The sequence below is a fragment of the Ranitomeya imitator genome, chromosome 3, assembly GCF_032444005.1.
Source record: "Ranitomeya imitator isolate aRanImi1 chromosome 3, aRanImi1.pri, whole genome shotgun sequence".
NCBI classification, from domain to species: domain Eukaryota; kingdom Metazoa; phylum Chordata; class Amphibia; order Anura; family Dendrobatidae; genus Ranitomeya; species Ranitomeya imitator.
This window is the reverse complement of record NC_091284.1, coordinates 13,089,676-13,111,340: the sequence shown is the minus strand read 5'-3', so window position 1 is coordinate 13,111,340 and position 21,665 is coordinate 13,089,676. Positions and strand designations below refer to the sequence as shown.

Here is a 21,665-nt window from a genome sequence, read left to right as displayed (position 1 = left end):
AGGGACTCGTTGAAAATCAGGCCTCCGAGGTCTTTTAACACATTCATGCCCAGGGTCACGGTATGGTCTTTAGCTACCTCTCCATCCACCAGTACCAATCCTCTTCTCCCGAGGTCTTTTCCGCAGACCTCTATGTTCAGCCATACCACCCCTGCGACCGGGATGGGCAAGTGATTGGCTGCCATAAGTTTGATCACAGGGCCCCATTCTGGCCATAGCGCCTCTGTGAAGTGACGGCGGAAATATCTCTCAGGCATGGTGGTCACTTGTGAGCCGGTGTCTATCAGGCATCGCACTGCTCTTCCATTGATTTCTGCCCAGACCAGTGGGCACGTGGAAACAAGGCTGTGGGGACTTTTACTCCTCCTCCTCTGTTCTTCACGCTCCGAGCGGTGCCCCTCGAGCTCAGAGCCACCTAGTTTAAAGGAGGACGCGGGGATGGTCGGCTCCGCCGGGGACACCATCGAGAAATGTGGCTGGATTCTCCACAAGTGCAGCATGTAAGAGGGCTTCTCCTCCTGGTAGTTTCACCCTCCTTTCAGGGGGCAGCTTCTCTGTCTCGCACCAGAGGGCTGTGCCCTTCTGCCCTAGTTCTTCTGGAGGCCGACATTTCTTCACGGACCTGTCTAATCTCCATTCTCAGGTCCTCCACCCACTGGGGAATATTGTCTGCGGTGGTGGTTACCTCCCCGCTCTGCACCCTTCCTTTGTTCTCGCACACGCGCCTCACTGCGAACCTCAGAGAAAGTCATGTCTGGCTTTACTCGCATGTGCTCTCGCAGTGCTTGTCTCATCGTTGCGTCACGCAGTTCCGTCACCAGCTGATCTCTGAGCACCACATCAACTGACCCAACACCTACACCGTCCTTTCGTCTGATAGCAGTGTGAAGCACTTGTAGGGCGTTCATGAATTGGGTCACGGTCTCCCCCTCCCATTGTACCCGGTGAAACAGTTGCATGCGAAGTTCCCCTACGTCAGTGGGGTCCCCATGCGTCTCCTCAAGTATGCGCAGCACCTTGTCCAGGGTATATCTCTCCCGGGGGGACCTATGCATGACAGAATCCCGCGCCTCCCCCTCCAGGGCCATCAATGCAATTTCTGCCTCCAGGGCTGGTGTCATGGGATGCATCCGCATCATTCCCCGTATACGCTCCGTCCAACTCCACAGCATTACATTGTTCCCAGTGAACCTTGGCAAATTATTCAACATGGTTCCTAGGGAAATGCTAGACCTGGGAACTTCCCCAGCTGCTTGGTCTGCCCTGTCCGCGCTACTGTGTGACATCCTGCCGACTATGCCAAATGTAATAGTATGCAGGTACTGAGTATGTCACCACGGAACAGACAGACCAACAGTTGAGGGGTTTAATAACAGGAATCAGGTTCTCCTCGCAGGGAGGAAGCAATGGAATATAACTAGCAATAAAACAGTGCAAAAATATGGGAGTCAAACAGTGTAACAGAAGTAAGCAGGATTTTCTTGAGAAAAGAACACTTATCAGTCTGATGAGGACTTGCTGGAAGGGTCGTCTTCTCCAACATAGGCGCCGAGAAACAGCGGCACTTTTCGTCCCTCTGTTGTCCGTGGGCTGAGTAGTCTCTAGGAGCCCGCTGCCTGGGGTTTCGGGAGTTAATGTGAAATGCTCAGGCTCTGAGTCTTTAGCTTTTACAGCACAGCCTATCCCGGGAAAACGATGGTCAGTCTATTATTAAGTCTCTCACCAGGAATCAAGGACTCTGCACTGATACCGTGGGTACCAGGGGTCACAGTCTCTGTACTGATACTGCGAGTAGCAGGGGGTCACAGTCTCTACACAGGCCAATGTCTCTACACGGGTCTCAAAGCGCCCCTCTCCAGTCATAGCAGAGTCCGCTTTCATGTACTCACAAGATGCAGTCTTTCTGGGCAGTCTCACTGTATTTGTCCTCTGACCGGGAGCTCTCTCCTCCCCGGAGCGCAGCTGCACCCTGCTCTGACCACTGTTGACGCTGCTCTGCTCCTTGCACGCGCGCCTTTCCCACTCTCTGCCCGGCTTCCTTCCTGTCCCAGTCTCTAAGTCTTCCCCCTGGCGAACCTGTAGCACAGCTCAATGGTTCCAGGCACGGAGCCAAGAAGGTAACCGCCCCCGGACTCTTCTTGTGCTTCACCTCCTTACAGGGGTATTATATGTACCTCACACCTTCTATACCTCATGTACTGGAGATTACAGGTAAGAGGGTATTACTGGGGTATTATATGTACCTCACACCTTCTATACCTCATGTACTGGAGATTACAGGTAAGAGGGTATTACTGGGGTATTATATGTACCCACACCTTCTATACCCCATGTACTGGAGATTACAGGTAAGAGGATATTACTGGGGTATTATATGTACCCAACACCTTCTATACCCCATGTACTGGAGATTACAGGTAAAAGGGTATTACTGGGGTATTATATGTACCCCACACCTTCTATACCCCATGTACTGGAGATTACAGGTAAGAGGGTATTACTGGGGTATTATATGTACCCCACACCTTCTATACCCCATGTACTGGAGATTACAGGTAAGAGGGTATTACTGGGGTATTATATGTACACCATACCTTCTATACCCCATGCACTGGAGATTACAGGTAAGAGGATATTACTGGGGTATTATATGTACCTCACACCTTCTATACCTCATGTACTGGAGATTACAGGTAAGAGGGTATTACTGGGGTATTATATGTACCCACACCTTCTATACCCCATGTACTGGAGATTACAGGTAAGAGGATATTACTGGGGTATTATATGTACCCAACACCTTCTATACCCCATGTACTGGAGATTACAGGTAAAAGGGTATTACTGGGGTATTATATGTACCCCACACCTTCTATACCCCATGTACTGGAGATTACAGGTAAGAGGGTATTACTGGGGTATTATATGTACCCCACACCTTCTATACCCCATGTACTGGAGATTACAGGTAAGAGGGTATTACTGGGGTATTATATGTACACCATACCTTCTATACCCCATGTACTGGAGATTACAGGTAAGAGGATATTACTGGGGTATTATATGTACCTCACACCTTCTATACCTCATGTACTGGAGATTACAGGTAAGAGGGTATTACTGGGGTATTATATGTACCCCACACCTTCTATACCCCATGTACTGGAGATTACAGGTAAGAGGATATTACTGGGGTATTATATGTACCTCACACCTTCTATACCCCATGTACTGGAGATTACAGGTAAAAGGGTATTACTGGGGTATTATATGTACCTCACACCTTCTATACCTCATGTACTGGAGATTACAGGTAAGAGGGTATTACTGGGGTATTATATGTACACCATACCTTCTATACCCCATGTACTGGAGATTACAGGTAAGAGGATATTACTGGGGTATTATATGTACCTCACACCTTCTATACCTCATGTACTGGAGATTACAGGTAAGAGGGTATTACTGGGGTATTATATGTACCCAACACCTTCTATACCCCATGTACTAGAGATTACAGGTAAGAGGGTATTACTGGGGTATTATATGTACCCCACACCTTCTATATCCCATGTACTGGAGATTACAGGTAAAAGGGTATTACTGGGGTATTATATGTACCTCACACCTTCTATACCTCATGTACTGGAGATTACAGGTAAGAGGGTATTACTGGGGTATTATATGTACACCATACCTTCTATACCCCATGTACTGGAGATTACAGGTAAGAGGATATTACTGGGGTATTATATGTACCTCACACCTTCTATACCTCATGTACTGGAGATTACAGGTAAGAGGGTATTACTGGGGTATTATATGTACCCAACACCTTCTATACCCCATGTACTAGAGATTACAGGTAAGAGGATATTACTGGGGTATTATATGTACCTCACACCTTCTATACCCCATGTACTGGAGATTACAGGTAAAAGGGTATTACTGGGGTATTATATGTACACCATACCTTCTATACCCCATGTACTGGAGATTACAGGTAAGAGGATATTACTGGGGTATTATATGTACCGCGCACCTTCTATACCCCATGTACTGGAGATTACAGGTAAGGGGGTATTACTGGGGTATTATATGTACCCCACACCTTCTATACCCCATGTACTAGAGATTACAGGTAAGAGGGTATTACTGGGGTATTATATGTACCCAACACCTTCTATACCCCATGTACTAGAGATTACAGGTAAGAGGGTATTACTGGGGTATTATATGTACCCAACACCTTCTATACCCCATGTACTAGAGATTACAGGTAAGAGGGTATTACTGGGGTATTATATGTACCTCACACCTTCTATACCCCATGTACTGGAGATTACAGGTAAGAGGGTATTACTGGGGTATTATATGTACCCCACACCTTCTATACCCCATGTACTGGAGATTACAGGTAAGAGGGCATTACTGGGGTATTATATGTACCTCACACCTTCTATACCTCATGTACTGGAGATTACAGGTAAGAGGGTATTACTGGGGTATTATATGTACCCAACACCTTCTATACCCCATGTACTAGAGATTACAGGTAAGAGGGTATTACTGGGGTATTATATGTACCCCACACCTTCTATACCCCATGTACTGGAGATTACAGGTAAGAGGGTATTACTGGGGTATTATATGTACCTCACACCTTCTATACCCCATGTACTGGAGATTACAGGTAAGAGGGTATTACTGTGGTATTATATATACCCCGCACCTTCTATACCCCATGTACTGGAGATTACAGGTAAGAGGGTATTACTGGGGTATTATATGTACCCCACACCTTCTATACCCCATGTACTGGAGATTACAGGTAAGAGGATATTACTGGGGTATTATATGTACCCCACACCTTCTATACCCCATGTACTAGAGATTACAGGTAAGAGGGTATTACTGGGGTATTATATGTACCCCGCACCTTCTATACCCCATGTACTGGAGATTACAGGTAAGAGGGTATTACTGGGGTATTATATGTACCTCACACCTTCTATACCTCATGTACTGGAGATTACAGGTAAAAGGGTGTTACTGGGGTATTATATGTACTCCACACCTTCTATACCCCATGTATTGGAGATTACAGGTAAGAGGGTATTACTGGGGTATTATATGTACCCCACACCTTCTATACCCCATATACTGGAGATTACAGGTAAGAGGGTATTACTGGGGTATTATATGTACCCCACACCTTCTATACCCCATGTACTGGAGATTACAGGTAAGAGAGGGTATTACTGGGGTATTATATGTACCCCGCATCTTCTATACCTCATGTACTGGAGATTACAGGTAAGAGGGTATTACTGGGGTATTATATGTACCCCACACCTTCTATACCCCATGTACTGGAGATTACAGGTAAGAGGGTATTACTGGGATATTATATGTACCTCACACCTTCTATACCCCATGTACTGGAGATTACAGGTAAGGGGGTATTATATGTACCCCACACCTTCTATACCCCATGTACTGGAGATTACAGGTAAGAGGGTATTACTGAGGTATTATATGTACCCCACACCTTCAATACCCCATGTACTGGAGATTACAGGTAAGAGGGTATTACTGGGGTATTATATGTACCCCACACCTTCTATACCCCATGTACTGGAGATTACAGGTAAGAGGGTATTACTGGGGTATTATATGTACCCCACACCTTCTATACCCCATGTGCTGGAGATTACAGGTAAGAGAGGGTATTACTGGGGTATTATATGTACCCCGCATCTTCTATACCTCATGTACTGGAGATTACAGGTAAGAGGGTATTACTGGGGTATTATATGTACCCCACACCTTCTATACCCCATGTACTGGAGATTACAGGTAAGAGGGTATTACTGGGATATTATATGTACCTCACACCTTCTATACCCCATGTACTGGAGATTACAGGTAAGAGGGTATTACTGGGGTATTATATGTACCCCACACCTTCTATACCCCATGTACTGGAGATTACAGGTAAGAGGGTATTACTGAGGTATTATATGTACCCCACACCTTCAATACCCCATGTACTGGAGATTACAGGTAAGAGGGTATTACTGGGGTATTATATGTACCCCACACCTTCTATACCCCATGTACTGGAGATTACAGGTAAGAGGGTATTACTGGGGTATTATATGTACCCCACACCTTCTATACCCAATGTACTGGAGATTACAGGTAAGAGGGTATTACTGGGGTATTATATGTACCCCACACCTTCTATACCCCATGTACTGGAGATTACAGGTAAGAGGGCATTACTGAGGTATTATATGTACCCCACACCTTCTATACCCCATATACTGGAGATTACAGGTAAGAGGGTATTACTGGGGTATTATATGTACCCCACACCTTCTATACCCAATGTACTGGAGATTACAGGTAAGAGGGTATTACTGGGGTATTATATGTACCCCACACCTTCTATACCCCATGTACTGGAGATTACAGGTAAGAGGGCATTACTGAGGTATTATATGTACCCACACCTTCTATACCCCATGTACTGGAGATTACAGGTAAGAGGGTATTACTGGGGTATTATATGTACCCCACACCTTCTATACCCCATGTACTGGAGATTACAGGTAAGAGGGTATTACTGGGGTATTATATGTACACCATACCTTCTATACCCCATGTACTGGAGATTACAGGTAAGAGGATATTACTGGGGTATTATATGTACCTCACACCTTCTATACCTCATGTACTGGAGATTACAGGTAAGAGGGTATTACTGGGGTATTATATGTACCCACACCTTCTATACCCCATGTACTGGAGATTACAGGTAAGAGGATATTACTGGGGTATTATATGTACCCAACACCTTCTATACCCCATGTACTGGAGATTACAGGTAAAAGGGTATTACTGGGGTATTATATGTACCCCACACCTTCTATACCCCATGTACTGGAGATTACAGGTAAGAGGGTATTACTGGGGTATTATATGTACCCCACACCTTCTATACCCCATGTACTGGAGATTACAGGTAAGAGGGTATTACTGGGGTATTATATGTACACCATACCTTCTATACCCCATGTACTGGAGATTACAGGTAAGAGGATATTACTGGGGTATTATATGTACCTCACACCTTCTATACCTCATGTACTGGAGATTACAGGTAAGAGGGTATTACTGGGGTATTATATGTACCCCACACCTTCTATACCCCATGTACTGGAGATTACAGGTAAGAGGATATTACTGGGGTATTATATGTACCTCACACCTTCTATACCCCATGTACTGGAGATTACAGGTAAAAGGGTATTACTGGGGTATTATATGTACCTCACACCTTCTATACCTCATGTACTGGAGATTACAGGTAAGAGGGTATTACTGGGGTATTATATGTACACCATACCTTCTATACCCCATGTACTGGAGATTACAGGTAAGAGGATATTACTGGGGTATTATATGTACCTCACACCTTCTATACCTCATGTACTGGAGATTACAGGTAAGAGGGTATTACTGGGGTATTATATGTACCCAACACCTTCTATACCCCATGTACTAGAGATTACAGGTAAGAGGGTATTACTGGGGTATTATATGTACCCCACACCTTCTATATCCCATGTACTGGAGATTACAGGTAAAAGGGTATTACTGGGGTATTATATGTACCTCACACCTTCTATACCTCATGTACTGGAGATTACAGGTAAGAGGATATTACTGGGGTATTATATGTACACCATACCTTCTATACCCCATGTACTGGAGATTACAGGTAAGAGGATATTACTGGGGTATTATATGTACCTCACACCTTCTATACCTCATGTACTGGAGATTACAGGTAAGAGGGTATTACTGGGGTATTATATGTACCCAACACCTTCTATACCCCATGTACTAGAGATTACAGGTAAGAGGATATTACTGGGGTATTATATGTACCTCACACCTTCTATACCCCATGTACTGGAGATTACAGGTAAAAGGGTATTACTGGGGTATTATATGTACACCATACCTTCTATACCCCATGTACTGGAGATTACAGGTAAGAGGATATTACTGGGGTATTATATGTACCGCGCACCTTCAATACCCCATGTACTAGAGATTACAGGTAAGAGGGTATTACTGGGGTATTATATGTACCCAACACCTTCTATACCCCATGTACTAGAGATTACAGGTAAGAGGGTATTACTGGGGTATTATATGTACCCAACACCTTCTATACCCCATGTACTAGAGATTACAGGTAAGAGGGTATTACTGGGGTATTATATGTACCTCACACCTTCTATACCCCATGTACTGGAGATTACAGGTAAGAGGGTATTACTGGGGTATTATATGTACCCCACACCTTCTATACCCCATGTACTGGAGATTACAGGTAAGAGGGCATTACTGGGGTATTATATGTACCTCACACCTTCTATACCTCATGTACTGGAGATTACAGGTAAGAGGGTATTACTGGGGTATTATATGTACCCAACACCTTCTATACCCCATGTACTAGAGATTACAGGTAAGAGGGTATTACTGGGGTATTATATGTACCCCACACCTTCTATACCCCATGTACTGGAGATTACAGGTAAGAGGGTATTACTGGGGTATTATATGTACCTCACACCTTCTATACCCCATGTACTGGAGATTACAGGTAAGAGGGTATTACTGTGGTATTATATATACCCCGCACCTTCTATACCCCATGTACTGGAGATTACAGGTAAGAGGGTATTACTGGGGTATTATATGTACCCCACACCTTCTATACCCCATGTACTGGAGATTACAGGTAAGAGGATATTACTGGGGTATTATATGTACCCCACACCTTCTATACCCCATGTACTAGAGATTACAGGTAAGAGGGTATTACTGGGGTATTATATGTACCCCGCACCTTCTATACCCCATGTACTGGAGATTACAGGTAAGAGGGTATTACTGGGGTATTATATGTACCTCACACCTTCTATACCTCATGTACTGGAGATTACAGGTAAAAGGGTGTTACTGGGGTATTATATGTACTCCACACCTTCTATACCCCATGTATTGGAGATTACAGGTAAGAGGGTATTACTGGGGTATTATATGTACCCCACACCTTCTATACCCCATATACTGGAGATTACAGGTAAGAGGGTATTACTGGGGTATTATATGTACCCCACACCTTCTATACCCCATGTACTGGAGATTACAGGTAAGAGAGGGTATTACTGGGGTATTATATGTACCCCGCATCTTCTATACCTCATGTACTGGAGATTACAGGTAAGAGGGTATTACTGGGGTATTATATGTACCCCACACCTTCTATACCCCATGTACTGGAGATTACAGGTAAGAGGGTATTACTGGGATATTATATGTACCTCACACCTTCTATACCCCATGTACTGGAGATTACAGGTAAGGGGGTATTATATGTACCCCACACCTTCTATACCCCATGTACTGGAGATTACAGGTAAGAGGGTATTACTGAGGTATTATATGTACCCCACACCTTCAATACCCCATGTACTGGAGATTACAGGTAAGAGGGTATTACTGGGGTATTATATGTACCCCACACCTTCTATACCCCATGTACTGGAGATTACAGGTAAGAGGGTATTACTGGGGTATTATATGTACCCCACACCTTCTATACCCCATGTGCTGGAGATTACAGGTAAGAGAGGGTATTACTGGGGTATTATATTTACCCCGCATCTTCTATACCTCATGTACTGGAGATTACAGGTAAGAGGGTATTACTGGGGTATTATATGTACCCCACACCTTCTATACCCCATGTACTGGAGATTACAGGTAAGAGGGTATTACTGGGATATTATATGTACCTCACACCTTCTATACCCCATGTACTGGAGATTACAGGTAAGAGGGTATTACTGGGGTATTATATGTACCCCACACCTTCTATACCCCATGTACTGGAGATTACAGGTAAGAGGGTATTACTGAGGTATTATATGTACCCCACACCTTCAATACCCCATGTACTGGAGATTACAGGTAAGAGGGTATTACTGGGGTATTATATGTACCCCACACCTTCTATACCCCATGTACTGGAGATTACAGGTAAGAGGGTATTACTGGGGTATTATATGTACCCCACACCTTCTATACCCAATGTACTGGAGATTACAGGTAAGAGGGTATTACTGGGGTATTATATGTACCCCACACCTTCTATACCCCATGTACTGGAGATTACAGGTAAGAGGGCATTACTGAGGTATTATATGTACCCCACACCTTCTATACCCCATGTACTGGAGATTACAGGTAAGAGGGTATTACTGGGGTATTATATGTACCCCACACCTTCTATACCCAATGTACTGGAGATTACAGGTAAGAGGGTATTACTGGGGTATTATATGTACCCCACACCTTCTATACCCCATGTACTGGAGATTACAGGTAAGAGGGCATTACTGAGGTATTATATGTACCCACACCTTCTATACCCCATGTACTGGAGATTACAGGTAAGAGGGTATTACTGGGGTATTATATGTACCCCACACCTTCTATACCCCATGTACTGGAGAATACAGGTAAGAGGGTATTACTGGGGTATTATATGTACCCCACACCTTCTATACCTCATGTACTGGAGATTACAGGTAAGAGGGTATTACTGGGGTATTATATGTACCCCACACCTTCTATACCCCATGTACTGGAGAATACAGGTAAGAGGGTATTACTGGGGTATTATATGTACCCCACACCTTCTATACCTCATGTACTGGAGATTACAGGTAAGAGGGTATTACTGGGGTATTATATGTACCCCACACTTTCTATACCTCATGTACTGGAGATTACAGGTAAGAGGGTATTACTGGGGTATTATATGTACCCCACACCTTCTATACCCAATGTACTGGAGATTACAGGTAAGAGGGTATTACTGGGGTATTATATGTACCCCACACCTTCTATACCCCATGTACTGGAGATTACAGGTAAGAGGGCATTACTGAGGTATTATATGTACCCACACCTTCTATACCCCATGTACTGGAGATTACAGGTAAGAGGGTATTACTGGGGTATTATATGTACCCCACACCTTCTATACCCCATGTACTGGAGATTACAGGTAAGAGGGTATTACTGGGGTATTATATGTACCCCACACTTTCTATACCTCATGTACTGGAGATTACAGGTAAGAGGGTATTACTGGGGTATTATATGTACCCCACACCTTCTATACCCAATGTACTGGAGATTACAGGTAAGAGGGTATTACTGGGGTATTATATGTACCCCACACCTTCTATACCCCATGTACTGGAGATTACAGGTAAGAGGGCATTACTGAGGTATTATATGCACCCACACCTTCTATACCCCATGTACTGGAGATTACAGGTAAGAGGGTATTACTGGGGTATTATATGTACCCCACACCTTCTATACCCAATGTACTGGAGATTACAGGTAAGAGGGTATTACTGGGGTATTATATGTACCCCACACCTTCTATACCCCATGTACTGGAGATTACAGGTAAGAGGGCATTACTGAGGTATTATATGTACCCCACACCTTCTATACCCCATGTACTGGAGATTACAGGTAAGAGGGTATTACTGGGGTATTATATGTACCCCACACCTTCTATACCCAATGTACTGGAGATTACAGGTAAGAGGGTATTACTGGGGTATTATATGTACCCCACACCTTCTATACCCCATGTACTGGAGATTACAGGTAAGAGGGCATTACTGAGGTATTATATGTACCCACACCTTCTATACCCCATGTACTGGAGATTACAGGTAAGAGGGTATTACTGGGGTATTATATGTACCCCACACCTTCTATACCCCATGTACTGGAGAATACAGGTAAGAGGGTATTACTGGGGTATTATATGTACCCCACACCTTCTATACCTCATGTACTGGAGATTACAGGTAAGAGGGTATTACTGGGGTATTATATGTACCCCACACCTTCTATACCCCATGTACTGGAGAATACAGGTAAGAGGGTATTACTGGGGTATTATATGTACCCCACACCTTCTATACCCCATGTACTGGAGATTACAGGTAAGAGGGTATTACTGGGGTATTATATGTACCCCACACCTTCTATACCCCATGTACTGGAGATTACAGGTAAGAGGGTATTACTGGGGTATTATATGTACCCCACACCTTCTATACCCCATGTACTGGAGAATACAGGTAAGAGGGTATTACTGGGGTATTATATGTACCCCACACCTTCTATACCTCATGTACTGGAGATTACAGGTAAGAGGGTATTACTGCGGTATTATATGTACCCCACACTTTCTATACCTCATGTACTGGAGATTACAGGTAAGAGGGTATTACTGGGGTATTATATGTATTTGGCCGACCCGGAGGTTGGTTGTCATTTGATTTTGGGTTTTAATGACAACCACTGGCAGTCTGCAATTACGTCTCCTAAATACTGAGATCGCTTTTGATCGCAGGTTTGAGAGGGTTAAACAGCCGGGGTGATGCGGGCTCCTCTCCTGGCTGTGTCTGCTGGAGTTCAGCTCCTGTGCCCTCCAAATCGCCAGAACGTACCTGTATATTAAATTTCAGGAAGGGGATAAGCATAATTGGTGTCATTATGTCTGTAAAAGTCCAGTCTATCAAAATATATATATATTTTTTTAACCATATTCTGAATTTTCCCCAAAAAAAGTTGAAATGCCAGATTTGGTTTTTAAGGCTGTTTTTTTACCAGAAAAATCCAATTTTTTTTACTGAATCAAAAAAATAAAAAAATTCATCGACGTTTGCCTCTTACCTAGTCAAATCAGTTCTCATAGTTTGCACTGATGAGGATCAATACTCTGAAACACCTTGTCTGCAAATTGAGTTTCTGATTTGGCTTTTATCCTAGGTCCTATTACAAGGCTCGTTAAAGGGTCGATGATGATTTGTTGGATTGCTCTTCCAACAGGTGACACTAGAGTTCTAGTTCTCTTCCTCTCTGAAGAGGCAATTTGCATATTCAATTTCCCAGAGGAGCATTGCATGGTGAATAAGCCTCCTCACCTTGGCATGCCAGAGCCGGTACGTCAGTCTCCACGAGGAGAAACGTTACCCCTTAGACCTCTATCCATGTTTTGCATCGTTGTAATTGTACGGAGCTGTTTCCACGTCCTTTTTACTGCACGATGGACTCCGTAGAAACAAAATCCAATGAACAATGGTGGAATTGTGGTATTTTTTTCACATTGCACTTGGAGTTTTCCCCAATTTCAGTGCCCTGTCTAGTAGAATGAATGACTCAGAACTACAACTCATCCCGCAATGTCCAAGGCCTCTTACAATGTTGGCATCTCTTCTTTCTCCCATCCGAAGATTTTCCTGTTGTTGGTGTTCTTGTTCCTGTTGTTGGTGTTCTTGTTGCTGTTCTGATCGTCTTTGCTGTGCTCTTTTTGGTAAGTCGGTGTTGGGCGATTTCCTGGATAAATATAAGATATAATTCTGTGGAGGAGACGAGGGATCTACTAGATCTGTGATCTCTTATGTTTCTAGTGTCTGAGGAAGAAGAGATCGGAGTCCAGGACTGAGGATCTGGAGATGAACAGTCAAGGAAATTATTGTCTCGCCCCCTCAACCACCCCTGGAGCCAGTCCCGCAGGTGTCGTTATGTTCATGATTATTCTACAGTTTATCTGATCCTACATTCCTACTACCATTACCACTAACATTCACACACAATAGGGGTAGTACAACCCCTGGCAAAAATTCTGGAATCACCGGCCTTGGAGGATGTTCATTCAGTTGTTTAATTTTGTAGATAAAAAGCCGATCACAGACATGGTACAAAAATAAAGTCATTTCAAATGGCAACTTTCTGGCTTTAAGAAACACTAAAAGAAATCAAGAACAAAAATGTGGTAGTCAGTAATGGTTACTTTTTAACCCCTTCATGACCCAGCCTATTTTGACATTAAAGACCTGGCCGTTTTTTGCAATTCTGACCAGTGTCCCTTTATGAGGTAATAACTCAGGAACGCTTCAACGGATCCTAGCGGTTCTGAGATTGTTTTTTCGTGACATATTGGGCTTCATGTTAGTGGTAAATTTAGGTCAATAAATTCTGCGTTTATTTGTGATAAAAACGGAAATTTGGCGAAAATTTTGAAAATTTCGCAATTTTCACATTTTGAATTTTTATTCTGTTAAACCAGAGAGTTATGTGACACAAAATAGATAATAAATAACATTTCCCACATGTATACTTTACATCAGCACAATTTTGGAAACAAAATTTCTTTTTGCTAGGAAGTTATAAGGGTTAAAATTTGACCAGCGATCTCTCATTTTTACAACAAAATTTACAAAACCATTTTTTTAGGGACCACCTCACATTTGAAGTCAGTTTGAGGGGTCTATATGGCTGAAAATACCCAAAAGTGACACCATTCTAAAAAATGCACCCCTCAAGGTGCTCAAAACCACATTCAAGAAGTTTATTAACCCTTCAGGTACTTCACAGCAGCAGAAGCAACATGAAAGGAAAAAATGAAAATTTAACTTTTTAGTCACAAAAAATTATCTTTTAGCAACAATTTTTTTATTTTCCCAATGGTAAAAGGAGAAACTGAACCAAGAAAGTTGTTGTCCAATTTGTCCTGAGTACGCTGATACCTCATATGTGGGGGTAAACCACTGTTTAGGCGCACGGCAGGGCTTGGAAGGGAAGGAGCGCCATTTGACTTTTTGAATGAAAAATTGGCTCCACTCTTTAGCGGACACCATGTCACGTTTGGAGAGCCCCCGTGTGCCTAAAAATTGGAGCTCCCCCACAAGTGACCCCATTTTGGAAACTAGACACCCCAAGGAACTTATCTAGATGCATAGTGAGCACTTTGAACCCCCAGGTGCTTCACAAATTGATCCGTAAAAATGAAAAAGTACTTTTTTTTCACAAAAAAATTCTTTTAGCCTCAATCTTTTCATTTTCACATGGGCAACAGGATAAAATGGATCCTAAAATTTGTTGGGCAATTTCTCCTGAGTACACTGATACCTCACATGTGGGGGTAAACCACTGTTTGGGCACATGGTAAGGCTCGGAAGGGAAGGAGCGCCATTTGACTTTTTGAATGAAAAATTATCTCCATCGTTAGCGGACACCATGTCGCGTTTGGAGAGCCCCTGTGTGCCTAAACATTGGAGCTCCCCGACAAGTGACCCCATTTTGGAAACTAGACCCCCCAAGGAACTTATCTAGATGCCTAATGAGCACTTTAAACCCTCAGGTGCTTCACAAATTGATCTGTAAAAATGAAAAAGTACTTTTTTTTCACAAAAAAATTATTTTCGCCTCAATTTTTTCACTTTCACATGGGCAATAGGATAAAATGGATCCTAAAATTTGTTGGGCAATTTCTCCCGAGTACGCCGATACCTCATTTGTGGGGGTAAACCACTGTTTGGGCACACGGCAGGGCTCGGAAGGGAAGGCGCGCCATTTGACTTTTTGAATGGAAAATTTGCTCCAATTGTTAGCGGACACCATGTCGCGTTTGGAGAGCCCCTGTGTGCCTAAACATTGGAGCTCCCCCACAAGTGACCCCATTTTGGAAACTAGACCCCCCAAGGAACTTATCTAGATACATATTGAGCACTTTAAACCCCCAGGTGCTTCACAGAAGTTTATAACGCAGAGCCATGAAAATAAAAAATAATTTTTCTTTCCTCAAAAATGATTTTTTAGCCTGGAATTTCCTATTTTGCCAAGGGTAATAGGAGAAATTGGACCCCAAGTGTTGTTGTCCAGTTTGTCCTGAGTACGCTGATACCCCATATGTGGGGGTAAACCACTGTTTGGGCGCACAGCAAGCCTCGGAAGGGAAGGCACGCCATTTGGCTTTTTAAATGGAAAATTAGCTCCAATCATTAGCGGACACCATGTCACGTTTGGAGAGCCCCTGTGTGCCTAAACATTGGAGATCCCCCACAAATGACCCCATTTTGGAAACTAGACCCCCAAAGGAACTAATCTAGATGTGTGGTAAGGACTTTGAACCCCCAAGTGCTTCACAGAAGTTTATAACGCAGAGCCGTGAAAATAAAAAATCATTTTTCTTTCCTCAAAAATGATGTTTTAGCAAGCATTTTTTAATTTTCACAAGGGTAACAGGAGAAATTGGACCCCAGTAATTGTTGCGCAGTTTGTCCTGAGTACACTGGTACCCCATATGTGGGGGTAAACCACTGTTTGGGCGCACGTCGGGGCTCGGAAGTGAGGGAGCACCATTTGACTTTTTGAATGCAAGATTGGCTGGAATCAATGGTGGCGCCATGTTGCATTTGGAGACCCCTGATGTGCCTAAACAGTGGAAACCCCTCAATTCTACCTCCAACACTAACCCCCCCACACCCCTAACCCTAATCCCAACTGTAGCCATAACCCTAATCACAACCCTAACCACAACCCTAATTCCAATCCTAACCCTAAGGCTATGTGCCCACGTTGCGGATTCGTGTGAGATTTTTCAGCATCATTTTTGAAAAATCCGCGGGTAAAAGGCACTGCGTTTTACCTGCGGATTTACCGCGGATTTCCAGTGTTTTTTGTGCGGATTTCACCTATGGATTCCTATTGAGGAACAGGTGTACAACGCTGCGGAATCCGCACAAAGAATTGACATGCTGCGGAAAATACAACGCAGCGTTTCCGCGCTGTATTTTCCGTACCATGGGCACAGCGGATTTGGTTTTCAATAGGTTTACATGGTACTGTAAACCTGATGGAACACTGCTGCGAATCCGCAGCGGCCAATCCGCTGCGGATCCACAGCCAAATCCGCACCGTGTGCACATAGCCTAATTCTAAAGGTATGTGCAACCCTAACCCTAGCCCTAACCCTAACCCTATTCTAACATTAGTGGAAACAAAAATATTTCTTTATTTTTTTATTGTCCCTACCTATGGGGGTGACAAAGAGGGGGGGTCATTTATTATTTTTTTTATTTTGATCACTGTGATAGATTATATCTCAGTGATCAAAATGCACTTTGGAACGAATCTGCCGGCCGGCAGATTCGGCGGGCGCACTGCGCATGCGCCCGTCATTTTGGAAGATGGCGGCGCCCAGGGAGAAGACGGACGTACCCCGGGAGGATCGGTAAGTATGATGGGGTGGGGGGGAGCATGGGGGGGAAGGATCGGAGCATGGTGGGGTGGATCAGAGCACGGGGGGTGGAACGGAGCACAGGGGGGTGGAACGGAGCATGGGGGGGTGGAACGGAGCACGGGGGGTGGATCGGAGCATGGGGGGGTGGATCGGAGCGCGGGGGGTGGAACGGAGCACGGGGGGGTGGAACGGAGCACGGGGGGGTGGAACGTAGCACGGGGTGAGCGGACAAGAGCACGGGGGAGCGGAGCACAGGACAGAGGGGAGCCGGAGCAGTGTACCGGACAGATCGGAGGGCTGGGGGGGGGCGATCGGTGGGGTGGGGTGGGGGCACATTAGTGTTTCCAGCCATGGCCGATGATATTGCAGCATAGGCCATGGCTGGATTGTAATATTTCACCAGTTTTAATAGGTGAAATATTACAAATCGCTCTGATTGGCAGTTTCACTTTCAACAGCCAATCAGAGCGATCGTAGCCACGGGGGGGTGAAGCCACCCCCCCTGGGCTGTACTACCACTCCCCCTGTCCCTGCAGATCGGGTGAAATGGGAGTTAACCCTTTCACCCGATCTGCAGGGACGCGAACTTTCCATGACGCCACATAGGCGTCATGGGTCGGATTGGCACCGACTTTCATGACGCTTACGTGGCGTCAAAGGTCGGGAAGGGGTTAACCAAGCATAGGGAAAATTTTTTGGAACCACTCAATTCTGAGGAAAAAATTATGGAATCACCCTGTAAATTTTCATACCCAAAACTAACACCTGCATCAAATTAGATCTGCTCGTTAGTCTGCATCTAAAAAGGAGTGATCACACTTTGGAGAGCTGCTGCACCAAGTGGACTGACATGAATCATGGCTCCAACATGAGAGATGTCAATTGAAACTGAGGATTATCAAACTCTTAAAAGAGGGTAAATCATCATCACGCAATGTTGCAAAAGATGTTGGTTGTTCACAATCAGCTATGTCTAAAATCTGGACCAAATACAAACAACAAGGGAAGCTTGTTAAAGGCAAACATACTGGTAGACCAAGGAAGACATCAAAGCGTCAAGACCGGGAACTTAAAGCAATATGTCTCCTAAACAGGAAATGCACAACAAAACAAATGAGGAACAAATGGGAGGAAACTGGAGTCAACGTCTGTGACCGAACTGTAAGAAACTGCCTAAAGGAAATGGGATTTACATACAGAAAAGCTAAACGAAAGCCATCATTAACACCTAAACAGAAAAAAACAAGGTTACAATGGGCGAAGGAAAAGCAATCGTGGACTGTGGATGACTGGATGAAAGTCATATTCAGTGATGAATCGCGAATCTGCATTGGGCAAGGTGATGATGCTGGAACTTTTGTTTGGTGCCGTTCCAATGAGATTTATAAAGATGACTGCCTGAAGGGAACATGCAAATTTCCACAGTCATTGATGATATGGGGCTGCATGTCAGGTAAAGGCACTGGGGAGATAGCTGTCATTATATCTACTTTATAATCGTCTAGTTCTGTCTGTAGCGGAAATCCCGCGTTGCTGATTGGTCGCGCCAGCTTCCCGCAACCAATCAGCGACAGGCGCAGTTCTGTCAGTCATAGTGCCACGCACAAATTTATTATAGTGTCGATGTACTTCTTTCTTCCGATGATTTATTTAAATACAGTTAGATATTCATGTAATGGTTTATATATTTTGATGATGTGTTTAATAATTTCGTTCAGTTGTATTAAGTTCTATGAGCAATAAAATTTAATGCTAATGTATATATTTTACCCGGAAAATCCTGTGTATTTATTGCATTGTTCTTAAATCTTCATAAATAAACTACATACATATTCTAGAATACCCGATGCGTTAGAGTCGGGCCACAATCTAGTCTATATATATAATTGTCTAAGGGGTACTTCCGTCGGTCTGTCTGTAACTTCCGTCTCGGAAATCCCGCATCGCTGATTGGTCTCGCCGGCTACCGCGACCAATCAGCGACGGCCACAGCCCGGCCGAGAATTAGCCCCTCCCTACTCCCATCCAGCCAGTGCCCGGCGCCCGCTCCATACTCCCCTCCAGTCAGCACTCACACAGGGTTAATGACAGCGCTAACGGACAGCGTTATGCCACGGGTAACGCACTCCGATAACGCTGCTATTAACCCTGTGTGACTAACTTTTTACTATTGATGCTGAATATGCAGCATCAATAGTAAAAAGATCTAATGTTAATAATAATAAAAAAACAAAAAACCTGCTATTCTCACCTTCCGTCGTCCGCCGAGGCGTGCACGGCTGCCGCCAGCTTCCGACCGCTAAGTCATCTGGGTAATTTCGCAATGCATCCTGGGAACGGAGCTGGCGGCAGCCGCGCACGCAGTGGGACAGCTTCACTGCACGCCGGAGGGTGAGTATATAACTATTTTTTATTTTAATTATTTTTTTTAATAGGAATATGGGGCCCACACTGCTATATACTACGTGGGCTGTGTTATATACTGCATGGCTGCTATATACTATATGGGCAGTGTTATATACTGCGTGGGCTGTGTTATATACTGCGTGACCTGTTATATACTGCGTGGCCTGTTATATACTGCGTGGCCTGTGTTATGCACTGCGTGGTCTGTGCTATATACTACGTGGACAGTGTTATATACTGCGTGGGCTGTGTTATATACTGTGTGGGCTGTGCTATATATTACGTGGGCAGTGTTATATACTGCGTGGGCTGTTATATACTGCGTGGGCTGTGCTATATATTACGTGGGCTGTGTTATATACTGCATGGCCCGTGTTATATACTGCGTGGGCTGTGTTATATACTGCATGGGCTGTGTTATATACTGCATGGGCTGTGCTATATACTGCGTGGGCTGTGCTATATACTGCGTGGGCTGTGCTATATTCTGCGTGGGCTGTGTTATATACTGCGTGGGCTGTGTTATATACTGCGTTGGATGTGTTATATACTGCGTGGGATGTGCTATATACTATGTGGCTGCTATATACTACGTGGGCAGTGTTATATACTACGTGGGCAATGTTATATACTGCGTGGCCTGTGTTATATACTGTTTGGTACATAGCCTGTGCTATATACTATGTGGCGGCTATATACATACATACATACATATTCTAGAATACCTGATGCGTTAGAATCGGGCCACCATCTAGTCTTCAATAAATGCACAAGTTTATGTTGATATTTTGGACACTTTTCTTATCCCATCAATTGAAAGGATGTTTGTGGATGATGAAATCGTTTTTCAAGATGATAATGTATCCTGCCATACAGCAAAAACTGTGAAAACATTCCTTGAAAAAAAGACACATAAGGTCAATGTCATGGCTGCAAATAGTCCGGATCTCAATCCAATTGAAAATCTTTGGTGGAAGTTGAAGAAAATGGTCCATGACAAGAATCCAACCTGCAAAGCGGATCTGGAGACAGCAACCAGAAAAAGTTGGAGCCAGATTGATGCAGAGTCCTGTGTGACCCTCATTAAGTCCAGGCCTCAGAGACTGCAAGAAAAGCCAGAGGTGGTGCAACAAAATACTAGTGATGTGTTGGAGGGTTTTTTTGGTTTATTTTTCATGATTCCATAATTTTTTCCTCAGAATTGAGTGATTTCATAATTTTTTCCCTATATTTGGTTAAAAAAAAGTACTGACTGCCACATTGTTTGTTCGTGATTTCTTTTAGTGTTTCTTAAAGCCAGAAAGTTGCCATTTGGAATGACTTTAGTTTGGTGCCATGTCTGTGATCGGCTTTTTTTCTACAAAATTAAACAACTGACTGAACATCCTCCAAGGCCGATGATTCCAGAATTTTTCCCAGGGGTTATAGTCACATGACTGATCACGTGATCGAAGGGACGCCAGCTCCAGGAGTCACCGGCAGAACTAGTGGAACTGTCAGTATATCGAGGCTTTCACCATGTACACTGATTAAAGGGAACCTGTCACCCCGAAAATCGCGGGTGAGGTAAGCCCACCGGCATCAGGGGCTTATCTACAGCATTCTGTAATGCGCAGGCGCCGGAAAGGTCAGAGAGGCCCAGCGCCTGAGCACTGCAGTACTTTGTCTGCCCTCAACAGGGCAGGCAAAGTACGCCTGCGCCGGAACCGTGGCTGAAGATCAGAAGAGGACATCTTGGAATGAAGATGGGAGGCGCCGGAGCGGACCAGAGACACCCGTTTGACCAGACCAGCAGCGGGACCGCCCCTGAGTATAATCTAACGTCTTTTTCTCCTCTTTCAGGTAACATCGGGGGCTTATCTACAGCATTACAGAATGCATTACAGAATGCTGTAGATAAGCCCCTGATGCCGGTGGGATTACCTCACCCGCGATTTTCGGGGTGACAGGTTCCCTTTAACTCCTGGGCCGGTCCAATGCCGGCAGACACCAGACACTACAATCTGATGGACACATGTTCTGCTCCCTTCACCTCAGACCCCTGAAG

The 21,665-nt window shown here is 44.2% G+C and overlaps 1 protein-coding gene across 3 annotated transcripts in view; it reads left to right on the top strand.

Moving 5' to 3' along the window:
- LOC138672486 (uncharacterized) overlaps window positions 1-21,665 on the top strand; it is a 429,950-nt gene that overhangs the window by 264,356 nt on the left and 143,929 nt on the right. The window contains exon 4 of one of the 3 annotated variants that reach the window (XM_069760503.1): window positions 13,422-13,704. The exons of the other annotated variants lie outside the window; for them this stretch is intronic. Coding sequence (XP_069616604.1) covers window positions 13,422-13,582 — 161 coding nt within the window. The 3' untranslated portion in view covers window positions 13,583-13,704. The remainder of the gene's footprint in view (window positions 1-13,421; window positions 13,705-21,665) is intronic. 3 annotated transcript variants of the gene reach the window in all.